This window comes from Alligator sinensis, unplaced genomic scaffold, assembly GCF_000455745.1.
Source record: "Alligator sinensis unplaced genomic scaffold, ASM45574v1 scaffold402_1, whole genome shotgun sequence".
Classification (NCBI taxonomy): Eukaryota; Metazoa; Chordata; order Crocodylia; family Alligatoridae; genus Alligator; species Alligator sinensis.
In genome coordinates, this window is record NW_005842089.1 from 801,879 (window position 1) to 824,424 (window position 22,546).

Sequence of the window (22,546 nt, forward strand, 5' to 3'; positions counted from 1 at the left end):
GCACCTGAGTGTGCACACCTGATGCCTGTGAAAGCGAGCCAGAAGTACAAACTCTTATACCTGGTTTTAGGCATTTACATGTTTACAGTCTTAATATAATCCTGTATTGTTAGGAAGCTCCTGGAAAAGCTGAGATACAAGATGATGTTTGTGGCTTTGCAGTTCCTCTAACACATCTGGAATGTCAGCATTCAGCGACTGATGCCCATCTGCCAAACTCAGCTAAATCCCTGGTATGCCAGCTCACTGTACCTCCCTCCTTCCCTACATTTCTTTAAATCGTCCAGAGCCACAATCTTACTCCAATCTGCCATTCTCTGACACTGAAAAATTAAAAGCAACTTAAGTTTGCTAAAAATATATATGGCTGCTCCTAAATCATCAAAATCCCCCGAAGTGGGGGGCAGCAACATTTTTGGACAGAGAGCCAACTACACCCACAACCTGGACTTCCAAGATGTTGGCATGCCAGGCGCAGACGAGCTGCAAAGGGCACGATCCTTGTTGTGGCAGTGCAGCCTCAGCCCCCTTCCCCACTGTCCACCCCAAGATGCACGTGCCAAGCAAAATGCCTTTGTATGCCACGGTCTGGCACCTGTGCCAAGGCTTGCCTACCCCTGCTCTATAGAGTTAATTTGTGAAGGACCTAAAGGGAATACTCAGAGTGTATAGTCTTTGCATTAATGATCTAGCATAAAAGGGCACACCTACACTACACAGTTCATCCAGGATTGGATTATTGGTTATGTACATCTGTGGTTGCCCAGCATGCCCGTGATGGCATGCACCCTGACTTCACACAACCAGTAGCTATATATCAGCATGCACCCTTGTGTTGTTACTGTTGCCCCACTTTCACACTGGGATTTCTTGGGGCATGCCCTAGATTTGTTAGCATCTCACTTAGGACAACCTAGTCACTGGTTCATGGCATACAGTATTGAGAGAACTTCTGCATCCTGCACAGGCCCCTCTGCAGATGTATCATTTACCTGCTAATGCATTCTTAGCAGGTACATTTCTGAGTTGTGCACATTCCTCAATTTATTCATTCTAGCTAGTAACAAACTGTAAATCCAGCACAGGAGAACACTGCTTCGTTTGGCTTGTGTTGTGTTGTAGACAACAGGGCATATTTCAGCTGCAGTCTCTAACCCAACCCAGGATGATAACTGGCCTTGGATGGGAGCTCATGAATACTGGATGGAAGCAGCAGACTGGAGACATCTACTGTTACTGCAACTGTTGGGGACAGTAACAGTTAGGGATACCCCATATGTAGACCAGCATTCTTGGGACAGAACAACTTGCAGAGTGTTGAGACTGGGCCATCATGTGGCCTAGAAAAGCCAACAAAGGTCCCAGAACTTCCACATGAAAAGGTGGATCTTTGTGGAGCTGTGTGAGGAGTTTGTTCCAACTCCCTAGCATCAGGATGCAAAAATGAGGGAAATCATAATAACAGTCTTTCGGGAATAATATCATCTGAAAAACAGCTACTCCACATGGCTACAGGTCTGTGGTTAACTAGTCTGATGTTGGCAAACCAGCTGTTGAATACTGATATATTGAAGAATGACAGGTGATTAATACTGCAATTTGCCCACAGGCGCTAATAATATACCTCGCTCTGAGGTGCTGTGTGAATTCTGTAGAGACTGTCATAGGCCCTTATGTGCCCCTAACCTCCTGCCACACAAAATGCAATCACAAAAGTAGGTTTATAAAACCAGTGGGACATACTAGGCAAGAAGGTGCATGAAGGTGCTGAGAAGATCTGGACAAGAAGGAACATTCCCTTCTCTTTGTAACATAGTTTTTGATGCTATACCTAGGTGCCCTATCATTTCAGGGGGCCCATATACCCCCAATTTCCACAGCTCATAAATATCAGTCCCTGAAGTCAGAGCACAGATAAGGTTCATTACGTGCTTGGGGGCTGCAGGACGGTCACCATAGGGTTGGGTTCAGACAAACAAAGGAAATGACAGATGTCCACGTACTTGCATGAAAGCAACACTCATGGAGAAATGTGGCACTGTATACTTTTAGAGTACCAAGTAATTTGCGATTGTTTTTATGTGGCTAACATTATCTATATCCTGATATCAAAGGCTTTAGAAACAACTTCCTAAATCATCATCTTTCCCCAAGCATTCACATACCAATGTATTATACAACAGAACCAATTTATTAACAAGTAGTAAAGCAGCGTTTGGAAAAGCACTGCAGGTGTCACAGCTGCCAATAAACAAATATCTGAAGAGTATAAACACGTGCAAACTGAGCTGGTAAAACAATGTGTAAGCAGTGCAATCTCACTGGTAGCAGAACTGGATCTCAGAAATGTTTTTGTTCTCCTTACCCCACATAGCAAGAGAAGAATTAGGAGCGTTTTACAGCCCACTCAATGCATGACTTGCCAAGTAACTGCACAGGCAGCAGCAAGACAGGCACATGGAGGAGAATCTGCAGGCACTGACAGCGGTGCTAGATTGGAGGCTGGAGCTGAGCACCAATAGTGCAAACTGCTGCTCAGGAAGTCTTCCTGCTGCCCTTGTTCCTGCTCCATCATCATCAAGCATGGTCATGCTGTATCTTGAGCCTCCTTTTCTCTTCCTGTTTTTCCCCCCCCACTCCATACCCTGTTCCTCTTTGGTATTCCAGGTGCTCATCTGACGTGCCCAGAGCCGATCTGCATTTCATACAATAGATCATCTCTGAGCTCTTCCCTTCTGCTGCACTGTTTCAGGGTCCTCTCATGAAGAGGCTCATACAGCTGCCTCAGTTCAATAGAAGCAGAAGATCCTGCCAAGGAAGAGAAAGCATGTTATTTCTTCTGTTTGTCAAAGAAGAAATGAATCCCCCAGCTCCCCTTCCCCAACTTTTTCAAGCACTGAAACCAGGCCACGGGTTGGCACTGACCAACTGGGTACCCCTTTATTTCATCTCCATACACTGACTTGTTTAGAAGCTGCTGCTAGCTACACTGCCAGCTAATATTAATAATTTCAGAATTAATTTAATTTTAAATCTATGTATTTCAATCTAGTGTGCATGCACAAAGGATCAGGGTGGGCAGGGGGAAGTGAAGCATTCTAGCAATCAGGTGGGTAGCCGCGACCATTCTTATTATTAAAGACCACACAGGTCTTGAGAAATTGCTCATCACTTTGAGAGCCCATGCTGGAAGAAGAGGAGACTCCTTCACAGTAGTGAAGGAATTCCCCAGATGAAGCCAAAGCCATCTCCTTTCATAACTGAATTAGTCACAGCCTGGAATTTTTTTCCATCCATACTGCAATTTCTCCCATAAGAACAAAGATGGGGACTGTCCCTTACCTGGATGCATCTCCAGCTCCTGCTCTTGTCTTGCTTCCTCCCAAGATGGATCACAAGCTCCTCTTCCAAGAGGTTCTCCGAATCGAGCCCCCGGACATTTTTGAGGCCTATCTGGCCACAGGCTCACTCTGAACTTGTTCTGAGGTTTGCTCCCAATTCTCTCTCTCCTCCTGCCACTGAGGTCTCTTCTGGTGCTGTTGGCCCTCCCCTCTGCCTCTTGTCTCTGCCTCTGCCTGCCAGACAGAACTGTGGAACTCCATACTCAGCGCTTCCAAAATCTTTGCAATAACAGCAGGTAGACAGGACTCTGCTGGACGCGTAGTTATCATTCTTAGCTTTGTGGTAGGTGGTCTTTAATGCACTTACTGCCCTGGACAGTGGTTTGGTGCCAACTTCCATTAATCTCCAAGGTGTTAGGAAAGTGTGGATTTCAGATGCCTCTTTCAGAACCACATTCTCTGCTACAGTCAGAGGTGAATCAGAACCCATGCGTGCCTCCAGCCAGCTGGCTGAGTGCTGCTGAAATGGAGATGGCCACATGGGAACGAAGGGTTAGATTCTTACTAAGTTGTATATAAACTGGCAGGTTGTTTCTTGTCAGCGTGAAACAGTCATACCCTATATTTTGTTTAATCTCTTGCAGCGTGCACATACACACATGCTCCTGCTTTTTGTGGCTCAACACACCTGAACTCATGTGGCCCTTAATTAGAGTGATCATGCTTCCAGGTTTGGCTGGGGCAGTCCCGGATTTCGTGGGACAGTCCCAGCCGAACTGCGAACATTAAAACAGAAGTCCCAGAATCACAGGGGTGTGGGATGCAGTCCAGCAGGGAGGATTAAGTAGCATGCCCTGCCCACCTGTAGCACCACCACCACCACCACCTTGGCTGGGGCGGGGGGTGGCGCAGGACACAGGGGGTAGGAGACAGTAATGTCCCAGATTTCCTTATGGTCACCCTATCCTCAATCAACACTTCTCAACGAGAATATCTACAACTCCACACCCCTCTGGGCTTCATGTCCTGACCCAGTGGCTTGGGCAGCTATAGCCTTATAACATCCCATTTGCAACCTGTGGGTAATTACCTGCTTTTAGTTGCACGTCCAAAAAAAACCCTCTCATAATGTTAATGACTTTAAGTGGCAGTCCATTCCTTATCAGTGCCTGAGTTGGCTAAATTACAGCCAGCTGGGGTATGCATACATCTGCTGCAATCACACAGCTTGATTGAGCTGAAGGGTGCAAAGCACAGTGTATAAAACATGTGCAACTTTCAACTCTACCCATGCACATATGCATTATGAGTCTTTGGGTGTAAGATCACATACAACTTCTATATGCCAATGACATATTGAGTCCACAGGTTGGATGATATAGTGGAAGACAAATTCATTTACTTAGAGGGGTATTTAGTTGTGTTAGTCGGAAGTGAGGCAGAAGACATGGCAGAGACACACATTATAGTCTAACTGAATCAATTAGAGATGCATAAGCTTTCATGAGTAAGAGCTCACTTCATTAGATGCTATGAAAGGACATACAGAGAGCAGGCTATCAAGTAGAGACAGTGCTTTGTAATAAGGGTGGAACTGTTACGACTTCAGTCAGGCTTGACAAATGTTTTATTGTGGACTAAAGAAACCAGTCACAAAAGACGCAAAGCCTTGAGATCATGCCTATTAATATAGTCTCTGGAATGGCAAAAAGGGCCAGCTTCTGAATAATATAGTTGTATTTCCTTTACACAACTGTACACGCCTAAATTCTGCCTATTACCTAGAATGGGTGTGCTCACATATGAGCGCTTTACACTTGAAAATACAATAATGGCAGCCTCACTTATTTGAAAAATACGAGGCATAATGTGGAAGTTACTGGACACCCCTTGATGAGAATTTTAATTTTTGTATCCAAGCAACCATGGTGATCTAAAATGCTACAGTTCTAAAGCTATTTCAAGGCCCCTGAACAGAAGTGACCTGATTTTCCCTAGCACTGACCAATGTTAGCTTCTAAAGTCACTGAACACTATGGTTTTCCTCTGAAAGTCAGATTGTTTCTCAAGAGCCTAATTGTGTCTTTAGGAGCCTAGCTTCTGATACATCTTTGAAAAGTTTTACTATAGCTAAGAGATTTCTGAAAATGATTTTAAAGTATCCAATATAAAGCCAGTCCACCTGTGAGGTATGGCTTGTCTCATTGCAGCCTAAGCAGATAATAGCACAGAAGTGTTTTATTTGTGGATTGTGCACAACAAGTCTTGATAAAAATCCCAGCATGGTTCTTAAGGCATCTCAGTGTCTCCGGAATTTAAACATTTAAGGTAGACTGGGCACATCTACACAAGACGTTACGTTGCTGTAGCATCGCTGGGTGCAGACCGTGACACTGATGCTACTGTGCAGTAGTAATTAGCTACTGCATGTTAGCTTAAAAAAAAAAAAATAGCCATACGGTGTCAGGACTGCAAGTAACGCTGCTTATCGTGCAGTCCGCCGCTCATGGAGACCTGGCCATGGAGATGCTCCCAGTTAAAAGTTCTTGCTAACGCACAATCTATAAACCCTACTATGCAGCATTGCAAGACGGAGGCAGAGGTAGTTGTTAGTCTTATATCTGGCAGAAAGCAGGGCTGAGATGCACCTTATAGACTAATTAAAATCAGATGCATAAGCTTTCATGACCATCAGCTCACTTGATCAGGTAAGGGGTCTTTCCAAATAACTGCAATTATTTCTATAACCTTTACTACTGGTGCTTTTTGGCACTTGTACAGTAAGATATACAGGGTTGCTTATGCTTTCTTTATAAAATAAAGAGAAAACCTTATTTGCCTGTAATTTGAACTTCTGCTACCACTGCTGTGACAGCTTAAGTGCCGTCCCCCGTACATGGCTGCATAGGAGTAGGGGGAGGAAGATTTTCATTCCGAGGAAGGAAGAATGAACCAGTACTGGCAGTAAGCAAGCCTGACCCCAAAAGAGGCTTTTGAACTGTGAGTTTAGAGGCACCAATCTCTCAAAAGGCTCTAAATAATTAATTTTTTTCCAGAAGACTTCAACTCTTGACTGAAAGGCTCCTCTTACCTCATTTAAAATTGTATTTTATAATATACACATTGCTTACCCATGTAGATATACTGTATCTTATGGTGAGAGCTTGTAGAGATGTCTCTATTTAAGGTTGCTTAACATTTTCAGCAGTATAAAATTGTTAGTTTTTCTTCTTTTTATTTTTTTAAGAAGAGCTTTAATAACTCCATTGATTGTAGGCAAGCCTTTGGAAAAATCAGCAGGGTGAAACCCTTCAGGCGACAGAAGTACCTTTTCTCTCCCCCCCCCCCCCATGAAACTCTCTTCAGGTTTAACTGAGATAAAAAGTTAAAAGAAAAATCATCATTTCCCTTATCTTGCTCATGTTCCTCTAGAACATTCTGGTAGAATGCCAACCTCATAACTGCCAAATTCTGCATTATGCCGTGTATGACATTTTATGGAAAAGTCATCTAAACCTGATCTGCACATCTTTTACTTCACTACCAATTTAAGCTTACAGTCAACATGCCTTGCCCCCAGTAGTAGCATGCATGCGCCTGGGGCGAGTGGGTGGTCAAGAGCATCTAGGGTTCTAACCGGGTGAAGAAGCTGAGTGGGAAGCTGGGGATCCTGTAGGGCAGGAGGGCTCTTGGGCCCCAGAAACTATGCAGATGGCTGAGAATATGTGCTTGCTGGGGCTGAGAGGGCCTGAAATGGAAATAAATGGGAGAAATCTGGTGCAGCTAACTGCCAAGCAGGGAGGGGGAACCTGGGGCAGTATCAGGGTTTTCATTTTCTTCTCCCCCCCCACCCCCAAACTCAATTCCTGGCTAGGATTGAGGATAGGGTGCAGGAAAAGAAGCCACTTCTGGGTGCCTGCCCAATACAATAGTCCTTGGTGGTGAAAAGACTGAACTGTAGGCAAATAGGTCAGCCAGATGGAAGAGATTCAGGCTGGAAAGCGGGAATGCCATGACCAGGGTGGGTAAGCCTCAGGTGACTTGCGAAGGACTGCAAAAAATAACTGGATGTGAACAAAACAAGCGAGCCACTCCACTATGTCACTACCACCGCCACTGCACACCGGGAACAAGTTTTAATTGTGCTCCCTTGTGCAGAGGCGCAATGACACAGTACTTATCACATCATCAGATGCTACTATTTCCACAGGACCCCTCTCACGACCACAACAGGCTGAGTTTACAAAAGGGGCAGAATTAAGGTTACACAGATCTATAAATCTGGCACCTCCTAACTCATAGCTACCAACTAAATACGTTTCTGTAGTCCTTTTCTGTGAGTACACTGCATGTGCGTCTTAGGGTGGGGGGCAATTATGCCTTGTAAACTGGAAGAGTGGGAATTAAAGACATTAAATTAAACCCCTGTCTTGAATACCCCTCAACTTCCCTCCTGCCCCACACATAACACAGAAGTCCCAGCTTTACATAACATCTCTACTTACTACTGCTCTTAGAAAAACGTGTGTTCCAACAAAAAACATTCTGACACAATAAATAATGAATGTACTCAAACAGGACTTGACTTTCAACTTGGAAATCAAGTATGTTTGAAGTTACATTTGCTTTCCAGGTGGATAGACAATGTTCAAGAGTTCCTTTCTCAGTTCCTGCTACTCTACTTCAGTCCTGACATCAAGGCTAGTTCTTCTGCAACACTGTCCTGGTCCTTTGCATAAATGAGATAGCCATTTGCAAGAAAAATTGCATAGCAGCACTCTGACGTACAAAAAGTCAAAGGCAGCGTAAGAGTGATGTTGTAGCTGTAATAGTTCAGAAATTGTGAGGCAAGGATTTCTTAGGGTGATCTCCTTTACTGGACCAAGTATGTAGTTGGGGTAAAGTTAGACAAGCTTTCGAATGCAAGAGATTCTTGTTCAGGCCTCTGATCACAGGAAGCTATGCACTGCATAGTGAAAGAGCCAAAGCAAGCCAAAGCCATGCTTTTTTGGTTGCAGTTGTACCCATGGTAAAAAGGCAGTTAACCCACTATTGCATGGGACTCCCCATTCCCTGTGTTTTTCCACATTTTTTTAAATAACATTCTTTCACATGTTTATGATTCTGGAATAATTCTGTCTTAGTCAGAATTCAGAAGCAACAGAAAATTCCATGTATTGCTTGAGAGGCAAGATGAAGCTTGCTACCTGGCTAGGATTTTCAGTACTAAGCTGAAAGAGTTAAACCTTAATCTTTAAAATCAACTTCAATGACAATTTTCTATCCCCCACCCCCTTTCCTTTTACTTCTAGAGCAGGGGTCAGCAACATGTGGCCCACGGGCTAGATATGGCCTGAAAAAAAACACTGGATCTAGCTCTCAGAGCTGGAGAGCTTTGCCTGTGCCTGCACCAGGCCAAGCAACAAGGAGCTGCATTGAGGCCATACAGCTTCCAGCTGTGCCTGTGCTGCTGCCACCTCTCCCCAGTCTTTCAGCTCCAGTCCAAGGTGGGCCAGGTAGCTTGAGATGTGCAACAATAGTGAGGGGCTTTGCCTATGCCACCCCCCACACCTCCTTCCACAGTTGCGGCGTGGGTACAGCTTCCAGCCATGCTGCAATCAGGTGTGTGTGTGAGGCAGGGGGGAAGGAGGAATGGGGGCAGAGAAAGCAGGGAGAAGTGGCACCAGTGTAGAAAGTTTACAGATACCTGCTTCCAGCTTAGCTCCCCCCCTAGCTGGGCAGAGAGGAGTAGGGGACTGGAAGAAGCAGCCATGGCATGGACACAGCTTCGAGCTGCCTGGCTTCAGGGTGGGCAAAACCCCCTTCCACTGATGTGCCTCCAAAGCCTGTGTTGGACCACAGCTGAGTTGTTCTGGGCCACAGCTTGTAAAAGGTTGCAGGCCCCTGGTTCTAGAGGCACTGTGGAAAACCATCTTTTGACACACATCTGAGCCAAGGTAGTATGTATTTGTATTTTGTGAAAGTAAGAAAAGTAACCAAACAAACAAACAAACAAAAATCAAGCATGTGAGGAGTGTTTGATGGTCAGCATAAAACCACATCTGCTTTTCCATATCTTTTCAAATGATATCACAATGTCCGCAGCACGGGCAAAATCATTCTTTTGAATTGCTGGATTTCAGGTCATGGCATCAATAATCACAAATCTACTTTATTACCTGAATCAGTCCAACAAGTGTTATACCTCAGAAGAGACTGAAAAAGATAGATAGACCCATCCCTTTAACTATCTGAAAACTCCTCAACTCTACATGCATCACTCCTCAGGCCACCTTTGGTACCTCTACCCCAGGGTATTCTCACAGCTCTTGCGATTCAAGCAATTTTTCACTGGAAAATGACAATTTGATTGGGCACTGCGCAGAAATTGATAACTCTCCTTGTACAAGTTCAAAAGCATATTTAAAATACTGGTCTCGTGGGAATTCCACTGTCTCAGTCGGTGAGAGGTGGACAAACTGCACACACTTTTCTTTAGAAGGTCTTTTATTTGCCTACCATACTGTGCTGTGCATTTTCTGTGCTAAACATAAATAATGCAAGGCATAAAATGAAAAAAGGCAGAATTCGTGTCCTCTCTCATTTGTGCATTAGCATCTCTCTCACACATGCACACACACTGTCTAATACAATCTGTGGGCAAGTACAGCGCTTTAAATATTATATTTTCAGACAAATGGTAGGGCAAGGTATCCAGAGCAGTGTCCAATTTGCAATACCTTGTGAGCTAGAGGTAGTTAAGGAATGCACTTTAAGAGCACTCATGAGTATGATCCTATGGGTTCCTAATATCTGTGGCCGAGCTGCAAGAACATCATTTTCAGTGCTCAGAGCTGTTGCATCTGAAAATCTACAAGACTTCTTAGAGCTGTGATTAAGTCTGCAATTCCTGCTAGTCTCCATGGAGACCGGTGTTGGCTCAGCAAAAAGTTGCTGTGTCCTTTAAAATAATTCTTGTTCATTTTGAAATTGTAAAGCACTTGCTGTTTCTGCCTATCAGATGGTTTTTCCCCATGGAAACAGTAACAGCAGCAGCCATATGCATGACTGTTACAACACTTTTACAGTGGATTTCATATGTGGATGAAAGCTAAACACTGAAGACAACATTTTAAAAAAAAAAAAAAAAAAAAAGGAATCTCCAGAATCGTCACGCCAACAAGCCTGTTGTGGCCTTCTAAATTTCCGAGTTACCCTAACATCTTTACATTTTAAGATGCTTGTATACAATGCCACAATGATGACAGAATCTTTCCTGGAGACAATGATGCCCTGCTTAATTGCATACACTCTGTCTCATGCTACGCTTGGTTTCTCCCTTTTGTTTACACCCTAACGCTGTTGAGGAGCTGTTCTCTCTTTGGCACTGCTTTCCTCCTGTATAGCAGGACATAAGTTGCCACAAGGTTTTTAAACAAGAAGGGACCCTAAACACACATTTTAGCTCAGCCCAGTTTTAGGTTTAATTTCTTTTAAACTCAAATGAAAGCTGTATTTGGTTAGTTAATACCCACAACTTCACAAACCAAAAGAGCTCAGGTTTCCAGAACGATTAGATATCTAAAAAACCCCACAGTTTACAACATATAAAGAGCCATTTGCAGTTTAAAAACATGCTCCACAACATTTGGTTGATTTTCACAATTAATATATATTATAGTTATGTAGCACCTATGGAAGAGCTAGAAAAGGAAGCAGGCAAATAAGCCTGGTGTTCGATATTTTGTATTTTGCTTGCTAAGCTTTTGGGTGCAAGATTGCACAGAGAGACAGATCTTGATATTATCACAAACCCTCAGCCACAGATTATTGAAATTATTGAGATTACTGAAATCTATAGTGCTGCCCTGGCAAAGCCTAAGTGCCAATTCCAACTTCTCCCTGAATTTTAAATTCTTTCAGCATAGACCTTGCACACAGTGACACATACTGATAAAACTTCTCTTGGGCAACAAGAGTATCTTCAACCACAGCACTGTTTCTTCTACTTTCCCAATTAATCTCTAGGATCGAAGGCTGGCGACAGAGTTGACTTTGAACCCCTCCCACTTTCTCTTAGGGCCAAAAAAATGTTACCTGTCACCATATCAACGCTGTATAAAAATGCTTCTCTATATGCTTCAAACACCCACCCCTTCAGTGCAGTGCCTGGCAACTCCTTTCTCTAGAGCTTCCCCAAGTCCCAGATCTCACTCCTTCAGTTTAATATTGAGTAGTACTGCACACCTTGATACCCAAGGTGTAGATCCTACGCTCATCCTCCTCCTTACAACACCTGCATAAAAAGAAGAAAGAAGATGGATATGAATGATAAGGTATTTTAAAACCAACTTATCCCCCCAGTAAGAACCAGTAAATCAATACTGAAGTAGATTAGTAACAGAACAGTCATTCTTTGAAACATATTTTGTCTTCAGGGAACCAACGTGCAATTTGTTCCATGGGCAGTAAAAATATTGAAGTAGCACATGCGTGGCTATGGATCCAGGGCTTTAGAGAATATTTGTTCCCAAGACAAGTTAAAAAACCTAATGGAAACATGTAACTTATCTCCCTGTAAATAGTTTCTATTACAAAAACAAAATTTGAACCAGAAATGTTTTTGACAATAGTGAGCATATTTACACGGAGCATACTTCTGTGTATTAGAATTTCCTTTTAAAGTAAGAGCATAAATATGTTGTAATGTGGTGATACATATAATGTACGGAAGAGTCCACAGAGACATTGTATATTAACATGCAAAAGGCATTATATACTTTTGAACAGCCCTGGGCAACTGACAGCGTTAGACCCTTGTCCCTTGATACAGGACTGAATTATTTCCAAATTTGTTGTGTAATGCTTTATGGCATGCTGAAATATTAACATCTCCACCTGATTTCTAGTACTTCTGTCCCCTAAGGTTTAATTATAAAATAACATTGTTTCTTTAAAATTGTTTTGTTTATCGTTTTTCGGTCTTTTGGCTAATATCTAGCATTTAAATATTCCACCTGAAAGTAATGAGGAATATTGCCTTTATAAAACAATTAGGGCTGTAAACATCATTTGAAAAATTATCCGTTTGACCTCCTCTAGTTATATTGGTTAAATGGTGAGCCAATAGTACATTCCTAGTTTAGTGACCTCTGGTTGTAATGGCCCTGACCCCAGCTCCGGCCCCTTATGCACCCTGCACTGCACAAGCCCCAGCCACTGGGTAGAAGCATGGCCGAGTCACTAGGGGACAATGCCCAGCTGCAGTCACGGCTTCTCCTTGCCCCTGTGGGCAAGGGTAGGGGCTGAAGACCTCTCCTGCACCCAGATCCCGCTGCCGCACCTCCTTGGGCCGAGCCAGCTACGTGCACAGCTCTGTCTCAGGGCCGGGCCAGGCTCAGCACCATGGCCAGAAGGGGGAAGCAGACCTGGCAGAGGTTGCCCTGCTGGGACCAGACCCCTCTATCCCCTGGACGAGCTGAGGGGGGCCCAAAAGCATGGAGAAGCCTTCCAAGTCCAGGGTGCGGCAGCGCAAGCACGGTAGGATCCACAGGGAACTTGTCGCCCGTTGCCATGCCCAGGTCCTGTCACTGCAGGGGGGCAGGACAGACCCCCCCATAAGGCCAGGAGTCTCACTGGTGCAGCAGGAAGGCCTCGCCTGACATCTGTAGGGGGCACCCAGCACCACAGCTGGTCAGTGCCTCCGAGTGGCTTGGTTGCACCCTCTGCCTGCAACTCCCCATCAGCAGCCTAGGGCCCATGGAGCAATGGGTGCATGGCGAAGACATAGGGGTCAGGGCTGGGGGCCTTCCTGCTGCAGGTCACTAAACAGTAAGTGATAAACTGTAAATGATAAAATATATTTGTCATTTAACCGCTTACATCCCTAATGCTTTCTTTATTCACTTTCTGAAAAAATAAATGTCTTCTTTAAGGAAATCTTAAATTTTATGACCAGGTTACGAAACACCTGGACGCAGGAGTAGGGGTTGACGTTGTTTACTCAGACTTCAGGAAGGCCTTCGATACGGTATCCCACCCCATACTGGTGAACAAGTTAAGAGGCTGTGACTTGGATGACTACACACTCCGGTGGGTGGCGAATTGGCTAGAGGGTCACACCCAGAGAGTCGTAGTGGATGGGTTGGTATCGACCTAGAAGGGTGTGGGCAGCGGGGTCCCGCAGGGCTCGGTCCTTGGACCGATACTCTTCAACGTCTTCATCAGCGACTTGGACGAGGGAGTGAAGTGTACTCTGTCCAAGTTTGCGGATGACACAAAACTGTGGGGAGAAGTGGACATGCCGGAGGGCAGGGAACAACTACAAGCAGACCTGGACAGGTTGGACAAGTGGGCAGAAAACAACAGAATGCAGTTCAACAAGGAGAAATGCAAAGTGCTGCACCTAGGGAGGAAAAATGTCCAGCATACCTACTGCCTAGGAAATTACCTGCTTGGAGGCATGGAAGCAGAAAGGGATCTTGGAGTCCTAGTGGACTCCAAGATGAACATGAGTCGTCAGAGTGACGAAGCCATCAGAAAAGCTAATGGCACTTTATCGTGTATCAGCAGATGCATGACAAACAGAACCAAGGAGGTGATACTTCCCCTCTATTGGGCGCTGGTCACACCGCAGTTGGAGTACTGCGTGCAATTCTGGGCGCCGCACTTCAAGAGGGATGCGGATAACCTGGAGAAGGTCCAGAGAAGGGCCACTCGTATGGTTAAGGGCTTGCAGGCCAAGCCCTATGAGGAGAGACTAGGGCCCCTGGACCTCTTCAGCCTCCGCAAGAGAAGGTTGAGAGATGACCTTGTGGCTGCCTATAAGTTCATCACGGGGGCACAGAAGGGAATTGGGGAGGTTTTACTCACCAAGGCGCCCCCGGGGGGTACAAGAAATAATGGCCACAAGCTAGCAGAGAGCAGATTTAGACTGGACATTAGGAAGAACTTCTTCCCAGTTCGAGTGGCCAAGGTCTGGAACGGGCTCCCAAGGGAGGTGGTGCTCTCCCCTACCCTGGGGGTCTTCAAGAGGAGGTTAGATAGGCATCTAGCTGGGATCATCTAGACCCAGCCCTCTTTCCTGCCTATGCAGGGGGTCGGACTCGATGATCTATTGAGGTCCCTTCTGACCCTAGCATCTATGAATCTATGAATCTTAGCAGTCAACACTTGGTTGCCTATGTCTGGTATAAGAACTAATTCATTTTTATAGGAAGGTTAGGGTTCTTGAAGAATATGGCTATCCATTACAAAGTAGTGGCTTACTTTACTTTTTCTATTCCTTTACAAAAACTTTTCAGATTTGTAGAGGATGCCTAAACCTTTCTAGATGTAACATTGCTGCACAACACTGTTTTATAAATAGGTTTGCTATGCAAAATGTTGCTCAAGTGCATCAAATTACAATTAAAAGGTACCTTATACCCAATTGTACTTTTAATACTCCAAATGGGACGACCACATATTAAATTGAATGTTGGGAAAAAATTAAGACCTTTATATTTAAGAGTAAAATATACTAAACCAGAGGTTCCCAAACTTTTTCCTATTGTATACACCCTTCCAGATTCCAGCTGCCTATGTTCCCCTAGCAGCACACATTTTATAATTTTAACCCCCTAAATGCCAATTATTATTATAATGAAAATTAAATCTGCCATTATACAATTTCTCCCACGTAACTCCCCAGAGATGTCTTGCAGATCCCCAGGGGTCTGCGTACCAAGTCTGGGAACACCTAATAAACAAACAATTTCAGCATTTTAATGTGTAAGGATACATTTGCTAGAAAGACTTAGGTATCACATTTATTTTAATAATACTCCTCCCATCAAGCACATAAAACTGGCTCACCATATGAGATCTGCTTTTATCTGTTAAATCAGCTTTTCACTGTTTAACCAGTTACATTTTTAAATATAAACTGGACTCCATCACAGTTATATCCAAGTGCAAATCTTGCTGTTTGAAATCTTGTTTAATGTAATAAGTGATTCTAACCTCAACTCAAACAGAAAAGATGAAAGTGGACATTCTTGTCTTCCTTATTAACTCTGACACGAGGAACGAAACATGTCAGCATTTCTCAACAGAGACATCCACATTACTGTGTAGAGGGTGTGCCACCACCGCTCAAATGCTGCATTAAATTCAAATGTATGCTTTTATTCATAGTTTCATAGTTTTAGGGTCGGAAGGGACCTAATAGATCTTCTAGCCCGACCCCCCCGCCAGGGTGGGAGAACAACCCAAAAAAAACCCCCAAAAAACAAACAAACCCTAAAAACAAAAACGGGACTCAAATGAGTCCAGCCAGGTAGGTATCCAGCCTCTTCTTAAAGATCCCCAGGGTAGGGGCCAGCACCACCTCCCTTGGAAGTTGGTTCCAGCTCCTAGCCGCCCTAACTGTGAAGTAGTTTTTTCGGATGTCCAATCTGTACCTCCTCTCCATCAACTTGTGCCCATTATTCCTTGTTATGCCAGCGGGGGCTAGGGGAAACAGCGTCTCCCCCAAACCCTTCTGGTTCCCCCTAGTGAGTTTATAGACGGTCACCAGGTCCCCCCTCAGCCTTCTCTTGTGGAGGCTGAATAGGTTCAGGTCCCGCAGTCTCTCACTGTAGAGTCTGCCCTGTTGTCCCCGGATCATGCGGGTGGCCCTCCTCTGGACCCTCTCCATGTTGTCCACATCCCTCCTGAAGTGGGGCGCACAGAACTGGACACAATACTCCAGCTGCGGCCTGACCAGCGTCGCATAGAGGGGGAGGATCACCTCCCTGGCTCTACTCGAGATGCACCTGTGGATGCACGACAAGGTCCGGTTAGCCCTGCCAACCATGACCTCGCATTGTCGGCCCATGTTCATCTTGGAGTCAATAATGACACCAAGATCCCTTTCCGCCTCCGTGCTCTCAAGTAGGGAGTTCTCCATCGTATAAGTGTGCTGCTGGTTCCTACTACCCAAGTGCAGCACCCTGCACTTGTCCGTATTGAAACACATCCTGTTCCTGATGGCCCACCCCTGTAACCTATCCAGATCCTTCTGCAATCTCTCTCTCCCTGCTAGCGTGCTCACCTCCCCCCAAATTTTGGTGTCATCAGCGAATTTAAACAGGTTGCTTTCCACCCCAACATCAAGATCGCTGATGAAGACATTGAACAGCGCAGGCCCCAGGACCGAGCCCTGGGGGACTCCACTACCCACCTCCCCCCAAGTCGAGTATGATCCATCCACCACCAAGTATGATCCATCCACCACCAGACTTGTCGAAAACCTCCTTGAACCATACTGATATTGGAATAAATTTTTGATTCTGGTTACAAAACATTTATCTGTGCGTGTACAAGTTGGTTAGCAAAAAGGGTCAATATGAAACACACACACACACACACACAAGTGAGGAGAAACAGGATTCTACATGTAACAACCCCATCCCCACCCCCCACAAAAAAAGAGCAAGTCCATAGTTGCTGAATTACTATTACTCTAGTTTCTTTTGAAGATCTGAGGACTTAAAATACACACAATACCAGTCTAAGACTGCACTTTGAATTAAAGAGGGGGTAAAAGGTGCAGAGGAATAAAAGTGATACATTTTCAAAACATCATTTTCTTTATAAAAGATGTCATTTTCTTTTAAGTACTAGATCATGTATTAAAAAAACCCTTGCGCAAACTTCCACTGCTGGGGTTTTAAATTCTTTATTTTTGGCTAGAGCGGAGAGGGATCTTATAATTTTAAGCATCCAGCTACCAAAGGACGTAGCTTTTATAAATACAGTTTTTTTTCCTACTGAACACTGTATGTACAGTACTGTTATTGGAACAATTTATGCTCTTATAAATCACTGCTAGCCTTTATAGCTTTCAGGATCTGTTGATGATTGCAGTAGGTACACAACCTTTTGCCAGGCTAACTGGATTTTATTCTGTGTCCTATTCAGTGAGCGTTTCCTAGCTGGATTCTATTCGTTTTCACTCCAAGAAAAAACCTGCTACTTACATTTAAAAGGCTGATTTGACAACTCTAAATGGTCAAGTAACTGTCTGCCTATAATTACTAGAAGTCATTTTGCAGTAGTTTTTTATTTGTTCGTTTGTTTTAAATAATCCTCCGTGGAACTGCTCCAGTATCCCCTATGGAAACCTTTCCTGATCGTTTAGTATTGGCCTCCCCACTTCTTCTGTCATCACTATGTGAGGGCTGATGCTAAAGCTGCTATCATGCTGTCATCTGGAAACTTTAAATATCTTTAATAATTCCACTTCTGTAGAGTTATTAAAAATAAAAGGTAGAGCATTTGGGTAAGCAAGGATGAAAGGAACTGCGGCCTTGCAGAATGAGGAACTGAAAATGAAGAGGGGAATAAGGCAGCAGGTGGAAAGTTAATTATTAAGGAATATAAAAAATCAAAATCCATTTACAAAATAGAGGTTCTATCCATCTCTGGAGTCTGGTGACAACACTAACTCAGCTTTGTGTTATTACAGTGTCTACTGTTTCAAATAAAAGCTAGTCTTGAGAGAGACACTGTGTACATGCTTATGCAAGAGAGTCAGCATAGTGTATGCATCTTCATAGCTAATACCTGTTACCTAAATCTGCCTCCTTTCTTGGAGACAGAGACTTAATTCCCAGCTAATTCTCTTAAAAAGTTCACCTTCCATTCAAAACAAAAAGCTGCACGCCTTTGAAAAAAAATACAGAAAAGCCATTCAGGATCTGGAAGAGTTTAGTGTTCTAGCTTTGCACACATTCTCACTGGCTGTGAAATGTTTCTATTTTTACTCCTGCTTTGCAAACAGGGTGAGCCACTCAAGAAAACCCTAGATGCTAAACAAAATATTCTTATTTTACTTACCTTTGCTGATAAGCATCTGGTTATACATCATTACAGTCTGCTGAAACCTAGATGCTAAGGTTTAACACTCAGCATCAGTTAGGATGGAGCCTGCTACTTTCTGGGTCTAAACGAAGCAAGGTTATTAGAAGGCAAAAACCTTCTTTTGGCTTATTCTGCTTCAGAAGGATAACAAGTAATATCAAATGCACAATGCTGAGCTAACTGCATAACAGCAATCATAGTACAGGGAAAAATGCAGTAACTTCACAGCCCAAAACCACCTAAAAATAATCTGCTAGCAAACCAGTGGACCTTGAAAATAAGGGTGGTGAGCTTTTTTTTTTTTTTTTTTTTTGAGGTAATGGATTCCTTAACTTCCTTTCTCCATTTTTTTGTGTTTCTTTTCATAAGAGGCGAAGATATGTGGCAACAAATACAATCTAAAGTTATTGTAGCACCTAAATAATGATTTTCCATCACATTACTTTTTCATAAGGTTTTATTAAAATGGGTCTAAGCATGGCCTAGCAAGGACAATCCAATTGTTTGACTCTTAATTAGTACATTTCAGTCAGGAAAGAAGGCAGGAAAAAGTGGTTAGTCAACAAGCTAGCTCTGAGAAGTTGAACCTCAGTATTCCAATGTCACAGTCAACCAATTTCCAATCAACACTAACCAGGTTGTTCTTAACTACCATGAACTGAAAACACCATTGTTATCCGAGAGTAGACATTGATTCTCTTGGTTTTGCAGGTCACCCAGCAGTGAAGGTTGCAGGATCACAACTTCATGGGCGTTTGGCAGATGTAGAGGTAGAATAGAAGACAGTTCTTCTACTATCAGTACTGCACTTCTGACAGCAGTTGAATAATTTCTTGTCATTAACCTAAGCAACATATGACTAAAAACAGGAAAGGAGTGCAGAAACCAATTTTTTTTTTTAATATTTTTTTCTGAACATATCTTCATTAACTTGCAGTGTGTTGGGATTTGTGAATTTCATAAGCAATAATGAATATGGATTTGACAATTCAATTTTTATGTTAGTTATTATAAACAAGTGATCTAACAAAAGGTTAGAGATAAAACCTGAAATGCCAACAAAACACATCACTTACACAAGAGAGGTCACTGCAGGGTAAGCCCTCCAATCCCCTCCCCTTCCTTTTCTAAAGAATTTAAGTCAAGAAGTATCAACAGACAGTAAAAGTTGCAATAATGAAACCTTAAGTTATAATAAAGAATGCATTAATGTTACAATAAAAAAACAGGGCTGATGCTACTATGCATTTAAAAAAAAAGTGCCACAGGTTTAGTCGAGTCAAACAGCAGATGGACCTTCCTGTCTTAATGAGCTGTGTTTTGGTGTGTACCATGCTGTTAGACGTCAAGCTCTGAAATGGGTTAAAAGGGTGGGCGAGGTATTCCAGGGCAAGGGCTTACCTAAGTTGTGTCGCTTTGTCTTCGCGTGCTCGTGAATATGTTTCTTTGTGAAACAGCCAAAGAAGACACAGTAGAGGCAAGAGTGAAGTCTGTTCAGGTGGGCACCACACATGTGACAAATGCACGACTTTGCCTGAAACACACAAATGAACATTCTTGATTAATAACAAACCCATTCACAAGGGCCAACACACTATTAACCTCTTAATCTACGTGTGCTGCATTTATAATAAGCGTAGCTGGAGTCCAAATAAAGTGTAAACAAGCTTTTTAGCAGACAGCAGAAATAACCTAAGTTCTGTCTCTCTAGGGCAAACGCAACTGTAGGCAGTGGCAGCAGAAATTTCTCTACTCCTCCAAAGTGTTTCAACATCTTTAATCCATAGCAGATCCCTTTTAAGACAAGACAACAGCCACACTCATTTCCTGTTCAGTTTCACTTTTGTAATCAATACCCTGGCTGGCTTATACAACAGATTTTTGGCGCTCGTCACTTGGAAGGTGATGCAGTAATCACCAATATATTCCATACGAACAAACCAGCTATGTAGGTAAGCACATTTGGTCACTCACTGGGGCCAACTTTGAACCAAGTTTGGAAGGTAAAAGAAATCCCATTTCCTGAGCTACCCTGTGTAACAAGGTATATGATGAAAGCCACTACGATTCATTTCAAGTCAAGAAGAACCAAAAAGAAAAAAGAAAAAAAAAGAAAAGAAAAACAACCTAACAGTACACTTTGCCTCCTGTTGCTATGACACATTTTAACTACCAACACCAGCAAAGTAGCGTTCAAAAGGAGGAGAGAAATGATAGACTTAATCCTTGATTGGAAGTATTCTTTAAATCAACAGTTCATAAGACTTTTGTCCTCTTGGCATCAAAATTAGATGCTGCAATAAACCTCTTGGGAGATTCCCATTATTCCCAATTGGTTGAAAATTTAGGAATTAAGAGAGTACGAGCGAGCACAAGCAAGAAAGCACGAGCGAGCAAGATCAAATGCACTATACGCTATTTAGCAATCAATATTTTAAGTCTTCTCAAGACCCATTGCCCTTGTTTGCACAGTGGCAAACAGAATGATTCAAGTTTAAATCATTTCTCAAGTGCATCTGGGAGATGTAGTCAACGTTAATTCCAGCAGCAAGTGACTAAGTGTCTCTGAAATCAGAGGAAATGGAGTCAAAGGTCCGTCACCCACTTTACTGCGGTGGTTTAACTGTTCTCCAACAGCTCAAAGCTACAAATAGCACTTGGGCCCTGTTACAGTAACGAATGAGGAAAGAGCACCTCTTTACCCTGAAATATAGTGATAAATTTTCCTGACATTACTTGAAAAAAAATTATATCTTGAGTCTTGGACTGTTTAAGTCACTAGACAAGTGCCATCATCCAACCCCCTCCCCCCAAGAGTTCATCTTTAACAGTATTTGCTTGCTTTCCCATAACTAAAAATAATGCCACAAAAATTATACCAGATTGACATTTTGCTTTTAGATCATCCTTGGTGTTAAAAATTAATAACAAAGCTTACAGTCTGTTACACTGTATAACATTTTCAGATGCTTCAAAACAAGACCTACATTTTGAATCACACATTTTGTGCATTCCAAGCTTCCAGAAATCCTATTAGATGAAAATAGATTAGTTAAATCCAACTGCACACACAGCTACATTAAGAAATATTTTAAAACGGGACCAAATAGCTTGCTCCCACCACCGCAACTTGTATCTTACGAAAACGTCGCAGATCTGTCTGTCCAACGTCTGACTGTTGTTCTTTGGTTGCAGACGCTAAATATGATTTCCCGGTCTCTTAAAGATTACTGCTATGGTAACAACTCTAGCAACTGACTTTTTCACTTTTTAGCTAACTAAGACTGGAAGTCCTTTTGCAGATGATACAATGAGCCGGCTAGCACCATTTTTGCTGTGTTAATGCTCAGTAGAATTACTCTACTGTGCATCTAGCCTCTCGTCTAGACATGTCCAGTATCTCTCACTTTTACTGCTTTTCAACCAATCCCATAGAATATGCAATCTTGAATCAAATCAAAATTAAGCAGAACAACGAAACATTAAAATAATCTAGACTTAATTATGAAGAAATTCAACAATACACTTATTAGCTGAACTTTTCTTTCACCCACATGCCTGTGCTTGTTCAAAGTTTTTTTCTGATATTTTTAGAAATCCAGTTTACAAGAGGGTAAAGTAGTATCTAACTTCTTTTTAAAGGAGACTCCCGTCTCCTTTTCACTTTTCTGTGCTTTAAAAGGTGCCAAGTGGGGGAAAAAAAAAAATCAAGCAGACAAAAATGTGGCAAAGGGTTTTTTCACCTTTTATTGGATCAACTTGCCTAATACATTTCCTGAATCATCATGGTTACACTACCAATCCAACCCTACTTTAAAAAAAACCCTAAAAAACCTAAAAACCCCCGAGTAATCAATTGGTTTATTTAAAACCCTCCTGTCCTCATCTCTTGAGGCTGCAGACTGGTAGCAATTACAGCAAAATGCAGTACTATAACCAAGTGTTCAAAACACTAAATTAGATCCCAAAGTGTCAGAAGCCTAGCTTCAAATCTTAAGCTTTTTTTTAAATGGTATTTTATGGGTCTAACTTCTAACTTTAGTCTTTAGGGAAGCCTCCTGCCTTCAGCTGTACCCAGAAATGCAAGTGGAAGCGGGCTCCACTATTCTTTGCCTAACACCCAGCATAGGAAATCAGTTAGAAATTTCTGCTCCCTAACCCATCCCTCACTATGCTGTCTCCTGGCTCTCACACCTTTCTCTTTACCTAGCCCAGCAGCTCTCTCTATCTTTAGCCCATGGGCCAGATTCAGCCCATGGAGCAGAGTCACTCAGCCTTTGGGGCTCCCCATGGGTCTGGAAATCTGATGGTGGAAGAGC

General features: G+C 43.0%; 1 protein-coding gene across 2 annotated transcripts in view; it reads right to left on the reverse strand.

Annotated features, from left to right (window-relative positions):
* The window catches only part of USP22 (ubiquitin specific peptidase 22), a 176,871-nt gene that overhangs the window by 81,054 nt on the left and 73,271 nt on the right, over positions 1–22,546 (reverse strand). For both annotated transcript variants that reach the window (XM_025204565.1, XM_025204563.1), the window contains exon 2: positions 19,629–19,761. In XM_025204565.1, the coding sequence (XP_025060350.1) occupies positions 19,629–19,761 (133 nt within the window). The remainder of the gene's footprint in view (positions 1–19,628; positions 19,762–22,546) is intronic.